The sequence below is a fragment of the Malurus melanocephalus genome, unplaced genomic scaffold (genome assembly GCF_030028575.1).
Source record: "Malurus melanocephalus ecotype Western Australia unplaced genomic scaffold, MMel_1.1 scaffold_171, whole genome shotgun sequence".
In the NCBI taxonomy this organism is placed as follows: domain Eukaryota; kingdom Metazoa; phylum Chordata; class Aves; order Passeriformes; family Maluridae; genus Malurus; species Malurus melanocephalus.
Genome location: NW_026623403.1, coordinates 856,728 through 872,904, shown reverse-complemented (window position 1 = coordinate 872,904; position 16,177 = coordinate 856,728). Strand labels below are relative to the sequence as shown.

Sequence of the window (16,177 nt, the reverse complement as noted above, 5' to 3'; positions counted from 1 at the left end):
AAGTTTGCATTAGAGACTTCATGTTTACAATAATGAAGTGAGAATGACCATCATTCTACAAAGCTGAATGAAAAKAAATGCTTACTCATTTTTAGAACAGAAGAGTAATATCTTGTGGGCTTCAGGAGTTGTGTGCCATTCACATGTTGCTATGTGCAGTGTACCTCTTCTACAAAACTGTAGCACAATATTTTCCTGGCAGTTTTGTGAGAATATTTCACTGAAATGAGTGCTTGTATTTTAGAACAACTCTGAACCACTGTTGGAAGTCAGCTGCCAGCTTTTATTAGTTGAATATAAATAATAAACCAGCAGGCATTTGGATTGGTACAACCCAAAAGAAATTAGATTGTTGACTTTTGCCCTTCATTTTTCATATGTTGTGTTAGCTTGGTATCTTTTTTATTTGTATTTATTGCATCAGGTATTGATGGGCATTTTTAGAAGTAATTTTGATGGAGTATTTTTTTTTTCATTTACTGGGCACTGAATCAATTGTAGCTGAAGTTCCAGAGCAAAATTATTACTTCTGTTATGCTTATTGCTATTTGTATATACTGGTGAAAAGTTAGGGTCGTAAGGAATTTGTAGAAGGCTTGTAATAAGCAATATGATTTGAACCACTCATGATGCTGCTGTAGAAATGTCTCRCTGCTGCTAAATATTGCAGAGTTACTAATCTTTCTTGACAAGGAGCCAGTGGTTTTCAAGGTATTTTTGGTGTCTAGTTCCCACTTCACTGAATTTCCCATGTTCTTTATCTGACCTATTTCTCCTGACTGAGGGGCCTGGGAGATTTCAACCCACACTGCAGCCTGTAGGACAGTGAGACTGAGTRCACACATTGAAATTGATGTCTCTCTCCCATTCCCTGTCTGAGGGTGCAGATCCTCTTGCTCTGAGCCAGTCCCCGTGCTCACACCTCCTCCCTGGGGTGTGATAGTCCTCATCCCAGGATAATTTCCTCCTTTGACTTATTTCCTTTTTCAAATCCCTGAAGATTCACCAACCTCACAGGTCCAGAAGTTCTTCTGACCTCTGGCACATGACGAGGCAGAGAAGGTGTAAATGGTAGCAGATGCTACAAACAACTGCAGAAGGAATTTGGGTCCACAGATGGGTTTAAGGTTATTGGATATTACTCTACCCTCATCACATCAGTATTTGAGAATTCTGTTATTATTTAGTGCAGTGTATTTAAAGSTCTTGCTCTTTTATAATATCAGTATATCACCGTGCTGTACTCAGAGGTGTAGAGAACAGTTAAAATAAACCASTATGCAGAATTCCTTGCCCCATTGCAGAGAACAATATTTAAAGTCAGAAATTATATGGAGTGGCTGYCTTATTCATGAAAGAAACATTGAAACTTCAATCCTACTCATTTCTTCCAGCTGAGGTCTTGCTCAAAATTCCTGCACTAAAATGCTACTGTATTGCCTGAGTACTTTTTCCCTTGTCTGATACCCAGACCTCTGTTGCATAGCTGTTTTTACTAGTAAAATTAAACTATGCAAACAGATAGAAAAAATGTTATTCTTGGAGGTGATAATAAAGTTTCATATTGTGCATAAAAATCAATACTGTATATTTTAAATATAAATTTAAAGCAGCTAGTGAACAGAGAAGAAAGCATGGGAAGCRTTCTTGATTTGTGGTTTGCTATCTTCGCTAATGGATATCTGTAACTTGATTTAGCAGATAATGACCAAATGTTTTTAAAATGATAATTCATCTGAATTAGAACATTTCTCTGCAGGTTTTGACATCCTGGTAACATTTTAATTGAATTCCTAAGAGGGATTTATTTATCCAGAGACAATATATTTTAAACACGCTAGACTATGGATTGTTTAAATCTGGTTTCATCCGTGGGCAGACTTGTGTTGTCTGACCTTGGAAAGCAGGCAGTGGCAGAACTAAGGTCCTGTGAAAGAGATTTATGATGCTGTTTGCCTGTTGTTAAAAAACTGTTAATTTTTAAATGGAAGTTTTGTTACAGGTCACTAATTTGTGGCTCTGAGTGTTTGTGCCACGTGGAACAGGGGTGTGCACGGTTGCCCAGCTGTGGCAGCACAGTGCCACGGGGGCTTCTCTTTTGTCTCCACAGAAGCAGGGGGCAAGAAGCTGCGGAGCACTGTCCAGAGGAGCACTGAGACAGGGCTGGCCGTGGAGATGAGGAACTGGATGACTCGTCAGGCCAGCCGGGAGTCGACGGATGGGAGCATGAACAGCTACAGCTCTGAGGGAAAGTAAGCAGCACTTAGAACTGTGGTTTGCTGATGTTTCTGCATGAAAACTGGTCATTAGAGAGAACCTCAGTGAACGCTGTCGGTCCTGTTCAGTCAGAATTCCCTTCACAAGCCAGTGTCATTGATGGAGCAAGCCTAAGACTTTTCTGTGACCCAAAGAGGCTCCCAYTGTTGGTGCAGGAAGGTTGAGGATCATTTCAGCTGTGCCATGAGAAGGGCACGTGGTGGGTCAGATCATCATCGGGGTGTGTCAGGAAGGGAAGCAGGTGCAGTACTGCAGATAAAACACAAGCAAATTCTCTTCTAAAAACTCCTGGCATACATCAGTGCTTTGCAGAGCAAAGCATTTCCAGATCATTTCCAGGTGTCATTCACTGAACTCAAGAGTTTTTCAAAGATTCTGCTACTTTAATCCTGAAGAAATTATCAGGGTAGAAGTATGCCTCTGTCATGTGTCATGGTTTTYATAAAAGCCCAAGTTAAAGACTTCTGAGTGGTATATCAGAGACATTGCCCAGAAAAGTCTTATTGTAGGCTGATTTATTGGTGGTGTTCACAGCATTGTACAATATGTTTGTGCTGCACAATACATCTTATGTGTCCARGTTGATGCACTGTATGCATTTGAGATGGATGTTTCTTTATGATTGGTCRTTACAAATTTCATTAGTTCTTCTTGCTCTGTAATGGATCACAGATAATTTATGGCAAGCATTTTAATTTTAAGTTACTTTGGTCATTTGCCACAAGGGATTTCAATTCCATTATTGAATAGATGTCATTCTCAAAGACATTTTTAACAAAATGTTTAGAATGAATGATTTTAAAAATAGCAACCATTATTCAGTCTAATGTCATCATTTCACTATGTACATTTGATATTTAGCCATTGAATTCACAGTAAMTGAGAAGTGAGAGCAATTTTTTCTTCATGTAACTAAGTCAGTGGTAAGGGTTTGTGTTAGTATGTTAATGAGCTGGTCTTATATAATTACTTTGATAATTAACAGTGGCCTTTAGTATATCGGAAAAGGAGAACRTGATGGAAAAATACTGATGTGGAAATTATTGAGGATTAGTGCTTTCTTTCTTTACCTGTTTATTTATATGCTGGAGGCTAAATTGCTGCTTGTTGGACACTGTGGAATTTTGAAAATTACAGTAATTGTTTTGTGAGTTCCTTGTGCAAAAGATCTAGAAAACACTAAGTACAAAAGATCTAGAAAACAAAAACCAAACCCAAACCAAAATTAAGCAAACCAAAAAAAACCAAAAACCCAAACAAACAAAGGGCAAATTTACATGTATTTATTTTTTGTTGGTTTTTTTTTCAATATTATTTCTAGTTTGATTTTTCCTGGTGTGAGGTTGGCTGCAGACAGCCAATTCAGTGATTTTCTGGATGGACTTGGTCCTGCCCAGCTTGTAGGACGACAGACTTTGGCAACACCATCAATGGGTAAGTGTTTATGTCCTCTAGATATCATATATTCTATTTGGTCAGTTAATTAGAACATAGAATTTATCTAGATTCCCTTTAAATATGGATTTCTCTTTTGGTTTTGAACAAGTCACTTAAGACCAAAGCTAAAGCCTCAGACAACCTTGATTGTAATTGTGGATGCTTGTTAAGACATGCAAAAGTAGAAAGGTGCTTTGAAAAATTCAGCAATTTACCGCTTCAGTTTTCCATCTTTGAAATGGAGCTAATGGGACCAATCTTTTCTCTGAATCACTTGGATAATATTATATAAAATTTGGTGATTTAGGTGCAAAATATTTGTTATTATTGTGTTTACAGACATTTTTAAATTCACAAGTTATCTTTTCATAACTTGTCTTAAACTAGAGGCGTGGTGAAGGGATTTTAAGTGGTTTTACAGAGCTGCTTTGTTTTAATTCCTTTGCTGCCTTTTTTTAATATGAAACTCTTTAAGACCAGAGGAATTAATGGAACTAATGGAGGCATGGAAGATGGGAGTCAAGATGGTATTGCAGAGTTTTTAAATTGTTTGCTAACATAAACCTTGGTGAAGAGGATAAGTATTAATTACCTAGTAGTGTTAAAACCCAGATCATCACTTATTAATGGAAAACAGGTGATACAAGTCACCATATATTCATCCTAGAAGTTCTTGGGACATTTTAGATATTAAAGTAGTTCTGAATTACAATGCTGGGATTTCTTTTTGTTAATAGGAGATATTCAGGTGGGAATGATGGACAAGAAAGGACAACTGGAAGTAGAAATAATCCGAGCCCGTGGCCTTGTTGTAAAACCAGGTTCAAAGACACTGCCAGGTAAGGATGAAAAAGCTTAGTAACAATCCTAGCACAGGACCAAGGGATGGACTTGATGATCCTAATGTGTCCCTTCCAACTCAGTATATTCTATGTTTCTATGATTCTAAGAGATTCTAAGATTTTGTTCTACCAACAAAATCTGTGACTTTTCTGTTCAACTCTTCCAAATCCACATCTCAGTAGATTGCTTTGTTGTACACTGAAATGCATAACATGTTGTAATGATACACCAAAAATCAGCCCTRCTTCAGGAGGAAATGAAAATCAGGRTGCCAGAAGACACAAAAGTATTTTTGKTAATAGCAAAGGCATCCTTTATTATGGAGTAGAAAGAAAGGTATATACTGAGGATTTTAAATAYGAATCTTAGGAATGAAGAGGGAATCAAGAGAGTGGAATAGGTACCTACTCAAAAAGTAGACCAGTATTTGATACTTACTCCTTATTTTATAAAAATCTGATGTCCTATTACACTATGTGAAAAGGACAGTGTAGTGATATTTTGAGCAGGCTCTTCTGCCAAAATAGAAATTGTGTCAGTCTTTTCTTCRCTGATTTTCACCTTGCAGATAATTTAAAATTATTAACAATTTAGAGCATTGATCCAAATCTCACCAAAGTCATTGCAAGTCGTGCATTTACTTAATAGGCCTATTTTGCATATTGTACAGTATAGGTATGCTATATATAGGAATACCTGATTTGTTTTCAGGTCAGAATCTGAATTGATCCATGGCAAAAGAGACATGCAAAAAGAAKTCAAGAAAAAAATGTACCTGAGGAGAAGAGTAAAGAAAACGCATTGATTCTTTATATGGGAATAGTTGTTAATATTGCTAGTGGAAGTTTGGTCTTATAAGTTATATATCTGTTAAARGCAGATTTTTATATGGTGATAGAAAGTGTGTATGTTACACAAAACCAATTTGAACTTTTTTTTTACTTACTGTTCTCTATTTTTGTTCYTCTAAGCACCATATGTAAAGGTGTATCTATTAGAAAATGGAGTCTGCATAGCCAAAAAGAAAACAAAGGTAGCAAGAAAAACGCTGGAACCACTTTATCAGCAACTTCTATCATTTGAAGAAAGTCCCCAAGGGAAGGTATTACAGGTAATTTGCATCAATATTCCTCTGAACCTGAAAATGTCACCTGTATACTTTTCACTGAATGAATTTCAAACTTCTTTCAGGCTTCATTTGGCAGTAAATTTTCATATTTTATATACTTGTTGAGCAGATAAATACAACAGTAATAGCTGTTTATGCAAGCAGAACTGAGCAAAAGTCAGTTACWGATTATTTTGCTTCTACTATATGTATGGGCTCCTCTCACTGAGTTTTCTCTGCTATCACAGATAATTGCTCTGTTTGTGCCCAAATAATTTCTGTCACTGCATCATGATTAGTATACACAGAACTAAACTGTGTCAGCAGTCAGATATTTCATTCCTTACTGTAATTTAATAAGCAGAGACTTTTGACAAATCAGATGGAAGCTTTTGTAATTTTTGCTGATGTTTTTCTATTTTCTTGTGTTTCTTTTCCTAACAGATAATTGTTTGGGGAGACTATGGACGTATGGATCACAAATCCTTTATGGGAGTGGCACAGATACTTTTAGATGAACTGGACCTGTCCAACATGGTGATTGGGTGGTTCAAACTTTTCCCTCCTTCTTCCCTAGTAGACCCAACTTTAGCTCCTCTCACTAGAAGAGCTTCCCAATCATCTCTTGAAAGTTCAACAGGACCTTCGTATGCTCGCTCATAGCAGCTGTGAAACTGTTGTCATAGCAACCAGCGTTACAAAAAAATCAAATTACAGGTCGCAAACCCTGGTAACACTGCATGCTTAATGTTGTGTCTTCTGAGCCTGTTTCTAGGGCTGCAACGCGATCCTGTGTTCTCAAGGAAGTTGCACACATTGTGCCCTATGGAAGGCCCTCAGGTGATGGACTGAAATCAAGAAGAACTGATAGGTTTGGAGTTCAGGGACTCAGTTTTGGTCCAATCTGAAGCCATGGACTAAACTAAAGAAATCAATCTGTTTCATGCAACAAAAGTCCTTTTCAATGGCATATCTGTTTTGTTGCTCCCGTTTCTTTATTTATCTGCCCTCCCCTCCTAAAGCTTGGTTATGCCACAGAAACGGAGTTACCCTCCCATGAAGCYGCGATACAAGTCAGTGGATTTGCAGACACTGGAAGAAAAGAAGCATGTAAGGATGCTGGAAAAGTCAACTGACACAACAGTTGCTTGAGATCTGAAAACCCTTCATATTGAAAAGGTTCAAGACTTGAAGTGGCAGGCTTCATACCTCCAGCTATTCACACGGTGAAACCCCAGACATGATGGACTCTCTGAAAAATAAAGTTCTGTGGATATACTGTACTGTATGAAATTAAGAAACTTTTTTGCATGGACACAGATTTAGCTGAACACTTAAATTATTTTCTTGGGGCTGCAACTTGCAAAAAAAAAAAAATCAGCCATTTTCAACAGTTTATATTATTTTTAAAAATAAATTTCACTAGTGCATGGTTTTAAAGGGAAGAGAATGCAACAGGGTGATACAAAGACACACCACGTTTATCATTCTTTAAACTGGTCATGGTCTGTGTTTTTGCAGACTTATATTAAAAATAAAAAATAATTTCTAGCGAATATTTAAAATTCTGTTTATGTGACAAGAAATAAGTGTAATATATTAAATTTATTTAAACGTAAAAGGTACAAACCTTGTAAAGTTCAACATAATGTGCAAATTGTACACTTCTTTTACCTCCTTCTTTCTCTATCTCTCGTCCCAATCTCCCTTCTTCCTTTTGCTCTTTTTCCCCTCTACCTCCCAGGATGATCAGCATATTCTAAAATGGCTACCTTTTGACTTACTACTCTCTTATGCCCCATATTYGGTTCAGGGTTGCAGATTGTTCTGCATTTCTGAATTATTTGAGAAAAAATATTGTTTAAGAGCTTACTTTTTTTCAAGCATGTTGAAAAGGATTTTGCAACATGGCTTGGGAGTACATTAATGTAATTCAGCATGTATTTGATAAAGAAGATATTTGAACTTTTGCAATTTATTGTACAGTGCATGGTAACTTTTCATTTTTTCTCACCTTCAAATTGAATTCTACAGCAAAATACTGGAATCATGTGGCCATTGTAAGATGTCTTCAATAAATTTGTTTTCAGCACCAGCATCTTTCATTCAAAGACTGAACTATCATTTCTTGAAGGTTTTTGGAAAGAGGAAAAATTACCTGATTGATTTTTAGGAAACAAATGTAAGCACTTTTATTTGCACTAAACCAAATTTATTGCTACGTTTTTGAAATAACAAAAGCAACAAAGGTTACAAATTCATACAGTTCTTCTGCTGTAAAGTTCAATTTTCATAAATTACATTTGCGTTGCAAAAGACATGATTAGGTAATATCAGTCTGGAAAATATCAGTCTTTGRTTCGTAAAACAGCCTTAAAGAAAGCTTATCAGTACCACTCTGACAGCTATTTGACACCATTACCAGAACCTCACTGCAATTAATGGATCTTCAAAACCCTGTTTTTTGTAGCAGACAATAACTACCGTTGGGTGGTGCTGCAAGTTCAAGCTTCTCATTAAATTATGTTATTTAAAGGGAATGTAACTGGCTAATGTTTAATAACAAAATAACCTTTTCTTTTTTTCTTGGGTCTTTGTATGCCTTTAATACCTACTTAAGGTTTAATATTGAAAGCTTGCAATAATTTTTGAAGCACGTTACATTTACCTTTATGCCCACACAGAATAATTCTGATTTTATTTGAAAATCTGTTGAAGTTTCCCATTAACAAATTGTACATGCCTCTTAAGAGGGATAAAGTAATAACAGTATCACTTATAATGCCTTTTACTTTGTGCAATATCATAGAAAATGAGATTGTGTCTTGTCTGCAGAGTTTATRTAGTGGATTATTGTTAAGTTAATAGACAGACTGGTAAAATTATATTTATTGAAATAATTTAGACACCTGTCTACCAGCAGCAAATAAATATTACTAACATGCGGTCTGCAATATCCCCATGGATATTAAACAAAAATACATAACCATTTTCCTGACACTGTGAGATGTGCTCACACATTCTTGTATGCATAGTCCTCTATAAATTATTTCAAATTTTAAAATCAAGGACATGACGCATGGAAGGTTTGTACATAATTGTCATTATGCAGTATTTATTTTAAAAAAAATTAATGTATTTTTTTTAATTTTCACACGTCTGCAACTCTACTTATGGTTTAGTCATGTAAATAGTACTATTCCAGTGATCACTGCTGTCTTGTAAATAGTACGTTTTAAAAAGTTAAAAGGAATTACAGTTGGGGGMAAAAAAGGGCAGATTAGGCCTGTAATGAACACCAACTAATGTAAATCAAACTCATTCTGGTGATGGTATTTAACACTTTAAATAAAACATTTTCTTTACAGAATTTGTGTGCAGTWCTTTGTTGCTTTTCTCTAAAGTGTCAGCAGTATCCTCCCATGTGCTTCAGTGGAGCTGGGGGCAGYAGCCCCCGCAGCTTCAGAACAATCGGTGTGTTGGTGTCACTGCAGGCTGCAGGTGCAGTGCCAGTTKAAGGTGCCATGTTCAGTGCCAGGTTTGGGGAGCGGTGGGGGGCCARCTCTGCCCATCACCCAGCCAGGCTCAGGCTCTCAGTGGCCGGCAGAACGCACAGCTCCCAGCACGGAGCTGGCTCCAAGCTGCCCACTCTGCTGCCAGGACGTGCTCCAGCTCCGTAGAGCCAGCACGCCAAATGTGCTGAGAGCGTGAAGTGCTCCCACCAGCTGGTGTGGAGTGGCTGCACCCTGCAGTTCCATTTCCACCCTATCCCTAGGTACCACTAATATTAGCTGTCTTTTTTTCATGAGCAAGCAGGGTACAAATGAGGACAGAGTGCCCACCAGACAGTGGCTGCAAGGGCTSGTGCAGCCTCTGCAGCAGGGAGCAGAGAGTGGTCAATCACCTGTAAGGTGAGGGGAGGGGTGGCTGGAGATGAGAGTCGGGACTTTTATTTCTACCTGACCCCTCAGAGGCAGCCTCAGTGGTGACTGGGCAAAACATGAGCGTTTCACTAAGTTAGATACCTACTGCTTGGAAATCTACTGAAGTGAGAGGCTGGATGGCAGTTTGTACAGAAAATGTGTGTGTTTATTTATTTCTAGATAGGAGCTGGAAGAAAAGCACTGCAGTACTGTCATGAGACCAAACCACCAAAAAAGCAAGCAAGTGTATTTTGGGCAGAGCAGTGATGGGAACTGTGAAGAGAGGAGCTCCATTCGCTGCAGTGCCTCTGCAAGTGGGTTGCTGGRGGAACAGACCCACATTTCTGGTGTGTTAATGCACTAATACCCTGCAGGTCTCTCTTTCCTGCTGATGCTGACCTTGCTGATGCCAGGGTGTCAGGACAGGCAAGTTCCTGGGTGGGAGCTGGGCTGTGGGGGCAGAGGAGGCTGCCCCATGCCCTGGATCACATCACCCTCCTGCCTTGGGTGGGATGAGCAGCAAACCCACCATCTCACACAACTGAACATTAAACTTCATCTGTCTTTGGCCCTAGTTAGAAATACACACAATTACACTCAGCAAATCCTTGAAAAGGCCCACTGCCGCCACTGTACAGGCCAAGAAAATCACAACACAAAGTTTCTCAAGATTGCTTGCTGTTTTCCCTCTAATTTCTTCTTGTTTACRTCCACTTAATTTCAAACCAAACAAAATGAAATCATTTTAATTTTTTAATTTTTTAAGTTTTTAATTTCACTTTACTGGTGACTACCAAACATTGGCTCAGGTGGCTGATTCATCTGGTTACGCTGGGAAGTATTTGTGTCAATAAAAAATACAGTAAATCACCATGTTGCCCTAATTGTGGGGCTTTTCTGCTTCCATGCCTTCACTTGAGGTTTTCAAGGCTTAAAAGGCAAGATGCTCTTGCCATGATGAGGTGAGCATGGGGCCAGCACATCTTAACCAGCACAACATTGCATTCTCACATTTTCCCRCCACTATAAAATATCTGTTCACAACTAGAGAATAATGAAAATGTAATAGTTTCTATAGAGAGATTAAATATGGCATAAAAGGCAACAAAGCGATAGATTTCATAGCTTCCTCACAAAGTTAGATAATGCTGTGTGGGAGTCTAGAACAGTTTGTACTTCCCTTAGCTCATATCTGTGCAGTTCTCACCTTCCTGATACCCAAGCAGCAGAGAGCAGACACCACAATTGTAGATGTTATAACCACCTTCCAACTGTGACTATCCTCTCTGTCCCTTCCTCAGTATATATAGCAACCCTCTACAGGAGCAAGCAGCAATTCATGACAGAAGATGCACATTTGATCAGCAAAGAATGGTTTGCCTTTAAAGGACAAGTTTATGGAACTTAGCTTATCTGGCAAAAAAATAAAATTAAAAAAAATAAAAAAAAAAAAAAAACCACCCCAGTTTTCTGCTACTAATACCAAAGATAAATTAACTTCTGGAATTATTTACTTAATACCTGCCTATTTTAGATGCCTCTTGTTTAGAATGGGATGAGTCACACTGGGGATATCAGGTTCTCCCTCTCTCTCCATTGGCCACAAAGAAAGTGATGATATGCTTGTGTTGAATTTCCAACTTCACAGCAGCTGTGCTTAGGAGAAGCAGATCCAGGCACAGCAGACAGAAATAAGAACAAAGACCCCACAGTCCTTCAGCAGCAAGACCTATCTGAACTGCCTGTATAATTACCAGGACTGAGGGCAGCAGACAATCAATGACTGATGAAGGAGGAAATGGCCATGAATTTATTTCCCAAATCTGACACACTGTCATGTCAGGTCACTCCTCAGCCCAGCCCCAGGGGGAAAGAGAAGCAGTCATACTAATTAAACCACAGGTCATTGATGCCCCAAAATATATTTGACATGATGTCACATGGGGAGGAAGGAGCATCCTAGATCTGCAGAGAGTGCAGGGTGCAGGACTGAGGAAAAGTTTGTCATAAGTGTCTGTTCTCTGTGACTGTTCCTGCAAACAAGAGCAGTTTATTAAGTGCTGTCCAAAATGTGCATATTACAGAACTGGTGTTGGCAAGGAGATGGAATGGGTGAGTGGCACTGGATGCCATTAATTTTATAAACAGAGATTTAGGATACTTCATTGACGGGGCAGAAGGTTTGGTGCTGGTAGAGTACGTCAAGTGCAAGGTTCATGAGTAGTGGCTGAAGTCACTTGTCTTGTTCAGCTTGGAGGAGGATGAGCGTGACTCCACCACAGTCTAAATGTTCCTCACGGTGGCCAGTGGAGGGGGAGCTGTTGATCTCCCCTTTTGATGAGCAGTGGTAGGACACAAAGAAATTGTATAAAGCTGCATTGGTCAAAGTTCAGACTGAATTAGGGAAAGGCTTTTCATCCAGAGGGTGGCTGGTCACCAAAACGGGCTCTCCAGGGAAGCACTCGTGAACTCAAGCAGTCTGGATGGTGCTCTTGTCACATGGTTTGTGTAGTTCTGTGRGAAGCAGGGAATTGGACTCGATGTTCCTTATGGAGCCTTTCCAAATTGAGATATTCTGTGATTTCTCTGGACAGTTGTTGGCGGGGCTAATGTGAGAGTCGTTAGTCAAAGTCCTTCTGTCTAGCTACAACTTTGGAAAAAGAATGATCAGTGTTTTAAAGATGGTATTCAAATTAAGAGGACATCATTCACTGAAATGAACACAAAGCAAAACACCATCATTTGCCAGGCCAAAACTCAASCAGTRGGTCCTGCTATGCTGGTAATGACCTGACACGTGAAGAAAAGGTCAATACCACCCCTGCCAGTGCATGTCAGCCTAGTTTGAATGCCAACAGCAGCCAAAATTATGATCCCCTTGATGAGAATTAAAAAAATATTTAGGGAATTCTAAGGGATTTAGTAATGTGAATTTATCAAAGTAACAGATATTTTATTGATATCCGTTCTGATCCCCCTTTTTTTTCTGGTTAATTAGTATTTTAGCTGCAACATTCCTTAATACTGGCAGACAGATCACTGATGATGAGGAAGAGTCATTTATATCATGCACTATCTCTCAAGGACYAGCACACTGAGAGTTCTGCTGTATGAGAAGAAGCTCAGTTAAGAAGCTGGAGGACATTTGAAGTTTCTTCCTACAGTCTCTCACACACCAGAGATTGCACAAAGATTTTCTTTATCTAACAGTTTCTCAGCCTATATCCTGATTCCGTACCAAATTCCAAGCTGTGATTTTGTGTTTTGGAATTTGTACTCAAGAACTTCTTACTCTGAGGTCTGCTAACCTGGCCTTCCAAACACCTCAGTCACCATCTGCTGCATGCCTGGGGTGTCAGTGCACAGTTACACAACCCCATGGCACCAACAGATGAGTGCTGTCCTTCACTGTGTTTTGGCTGTACAAACAYTGCCTTTTAGCCCAACAGTCTGGAAGCCAGCAGCTCTGGCTCTTTAGGAACAGCCCTGGGGTAGTATGGCACTTCACCAATAGACAACTTTATTCCTCACTAGCAAAAACACAGTTTGGAGAATTGACATTTTTTGTATATCCTGATGCACTTTGGACATTGAAATAAAGTGAGAGCTAAGAAGGGCAGATCTCAGAATGAGCAAAGAAGCATTTGGGTCACATGAAGGGAACAAGGCCACCAAATCACTTAAAATGTAACTCCATCTCTAAACTGTCCCCTAAACACATGAGTCAGGTGACAGACCAGGCAATGTTGAATGGAGATACAGAGGTGACATATTCCTGTGAGCACCTTAAAGAATCTGAAACGAGACCAAAATATGTTGGCACAGTTCTCAGCTCTGAAAGTTCCATTAAGATGAAAAACCAAAAAAAAAAAAAAATTAACCTAAGAATCACCATTTTTGATTGTTGGGAATTCTGCTCATTTCTAACCCAGGATTTCTTGTTTTCAATTAGCATGGCATCAGTGAAAGTCACAGTATCTGTGCAGCTGTAGGGTTAGTTTTCTTTATAGGTTATATAGGTGTCACTAAGAACAYATTTTTATGTAGTAATGGTTTCCTTTACCTGTTTAGATGCAGYTTTTCTTTCCTTGTTTTCTTTAAGAGTGATCCAGCACCAAGCTGCTTCCTTGTGACTTTTCCTCATCTAATACATGTCTGATACTTAAAATGTGAGCAGGTGCCTTAGGCAACAGATTCAGAACACAGCTTTCTTACACCACCCTCAGTGGCTTTCCTTTCCTAACCAGTGCTGAGTTTCAAACTTAATTGTGACAGTTGGGTGTCAACATCCAGCCCCAGTTACAGCCCAAGGTGGATACCCAGGCTGTGTTCAGACATCTACTTTAGGTGAAACTCAGAGGCCCAGAATTAAGTCTATTTAATCGCACTCAATGGAAAGAGACAAAAGGCCCTCCATGGGGGGCCTAATATAGGATCTTCTGGAAAGCCGTTTTRAGCACTTTTCACTATTAGCTGCATATGAGGTCTAAGGGAGTTTAGCTTCCAAGGTAGGCCATGCAAATAGCTCCCAAAATGAGGATACCACTCTCTGGATAAGACACGGAAGATAACAGGTACCTATTCCCTTCAGTACTTTTTTCTCCCASAAAACAACTCGGAAAATCTCCCTTCTGAGAACTGAATGACAATGAAATTAAACTTGGTGAAAGCAAAAATGTGGGGAAGAGAACAATGGGCCCACTGAAGCTTCTCCATGCTCTCATGCAAACCTCAGGACTTCAGACTAAAACCATGGCTGACCTTGACCTCAGCGTGTGGCCATGGCATGATGTTTGGTCATATTCCTGCTCTCAAACAGCTGCTTGAGCTCCATTTGCAGACAGCAAAGTGCCAGCTGGCTGCTGGAGCCCCACAGCAGYRYTGTCCYGGTGTCCCTGGCTCCCTTCAGCCTCTGGGCCCTGTTCAGTCAGGTCCCATCTGCACATGGAACCAGCTCCATTCGGCACACATGGACACCCAGCAGCAAGACCAGCTTCACACCCCGACACCTCAACTCTCTTCCTTTCTATCATCCCTTCCCTGCCTCCAACAAGTTTTCTTCTCCCAAATTTCTGGGAGCAAGGGCTGTCCAATGCCAGGACAAAGCATTTTCTGGGAGAGTGCTGTGTCCTGTGGGATAAAACCACAGCAGAGGCCACGCTGGCAATGGCGCAGTGAGKGTGGCACAAGCCAGGGCTTTAGGGCATGGCTCATCCCTGCTCACAGATAAGCCTGGCCACCTCGGCATGTGGGGAGCCAGAGCCAGATGGGAATTCAAGTGGATGAGCAAAGGGTAAATCAGTCCTTTTCAAACTGGGAGCACTGCACTTCTTTTGCCAGATTTGAAGCCTGTTCTTTCASTCCATGTGGCCTTAAATAAATCTGTACATAAATTCAAGTCTKTTAAGGGAGAAAGGCTGAAATCAACAAGGATTTTGAAATTAAAAGCRATGGCCCGGCCCCTGAGAACTGTGAGCAAAATTGGGAGTTTTGGTCTGAAGCAGGTAGGGAGACAGGAGGTGTGGGAGCTGAAGAAGGTACTAAAAAGCACCCTGGAACATACCCTGCTCCCCATCACCAGGAATGGTAAGAGTCAACAAGCTTGCTGATGAAATGCTGCAGGAAAAGTAAACAAGTTTTTTTCCATTTTCTACTTTTCCAGAAATCTGCTATTCTGGCTGAATATTTACCCTTCTCCAGTTGGTCCTACYTGTACAAGTTTGCAAAAGCAGAAGAGGCTCTTGGACAGTCAATTAATGATCATTAATAAAGATTACATGAATGAATGTCATAAAGTAATTAAAGTGAGGAAAAGGAAAAAACCYAAAACACCTGCTAAGGTATTAATTATTTCCTCTCCATCCCTTGGCTGCAACCAGGGTGTTGTCTTGTCTAATTCAGCACCTGTATATTGTCCCACTATTTTTTCAATAGGTAAAAAAATCAAAGCAGCGTGCAGGTAGGTTTTCTCATAAAGAGCCATCAATGATCTCAATATCACAGCCACTCTTAATAAATTTCTGGAGGTGATGCAGTTACTCGAGTTTCAGAACTGAACCTGGTGTTGAATCCCCAAGCACCACAGAGGGTAAGTTCTTCAATTAGGTCAGATAATCCTGCTTCTATCCAAAGATATCATGTACTTTCTTCTGAAGCATTTAGCAGGGATGCTTGTCAAACCAAAGTGAAACAAGACACCGGGATCCAGGGTGACGATTCCCATGTTCTTCGAGGCCAGCTTTAATCWTGCTGATCTGTCTTTAAGGATGCCACATAACAGTGAAATGAGATGGCGCAAATCTGAGATGGCTTGTATATAAATCATCAATCAACACCTGCTTTCTTTCTCAAGTAGCCTTACAYCCAAAGGTGTTTTTGTTTTATATTTAACTATCCTATTTTTTACTGACCACTTGTATCCAGGTCATAACGATTAATACAGCTTGAATTAGTCAAGAAAAATCTTCTTAAAGAAAAGAAAAAGTGGTTTCTTGAGTAAGGACCAAGAAGAACATGGCAAATTGGATGGAAACAGCTCAAAATTCATGCAGAAAAGGAAAGTTAAGAAATAAGTGCCTGCCTTGCAAGG

At 39.6% G+C, this 16,177-nt stretch overlaps 1 protein-coding gene across 3 annotated transcripts in view; it reads left to right on the top strand.

The window, feature by feature from the left end:
- The window catches only part of RIMS2 (regulating synaptic membrane exocytosis 2), a 440,099-nt gene extending 431,079 nt beyond the window's left edge, over positions 1-9,020 (top strand). For all 3 annotated transcript variants that reach the window (XM_057372448.1, XM_057372449.1, XM_057372450.1), the window contains 5 exons: positions 2,111-2,252; positions 3,599-3,711; positions 4,452-4,553; positions 5,529-5,668; positions 6,110-9,020. In XM_057372448.1, the coding sequence (XP_057228431.1) occupies positions 2,111-2,252; positions 3,599-3,711; positions 4,452-4,553; positions 5,529-5,668; positions 6,110-6,328 (716 nt within the window). In that variant the 3' untranslated portion in view covers positions 6,329-9,020. The remainder of the gene's footprint in view (positions 1-2,110; positions 2,253-3,598; positions 3,712-4,451; positions 4,554-5,528; positions 5,669-6,109) is intronic.
- Positions 9,021-16,177: the final 7,157 nt, after the last annotated feature.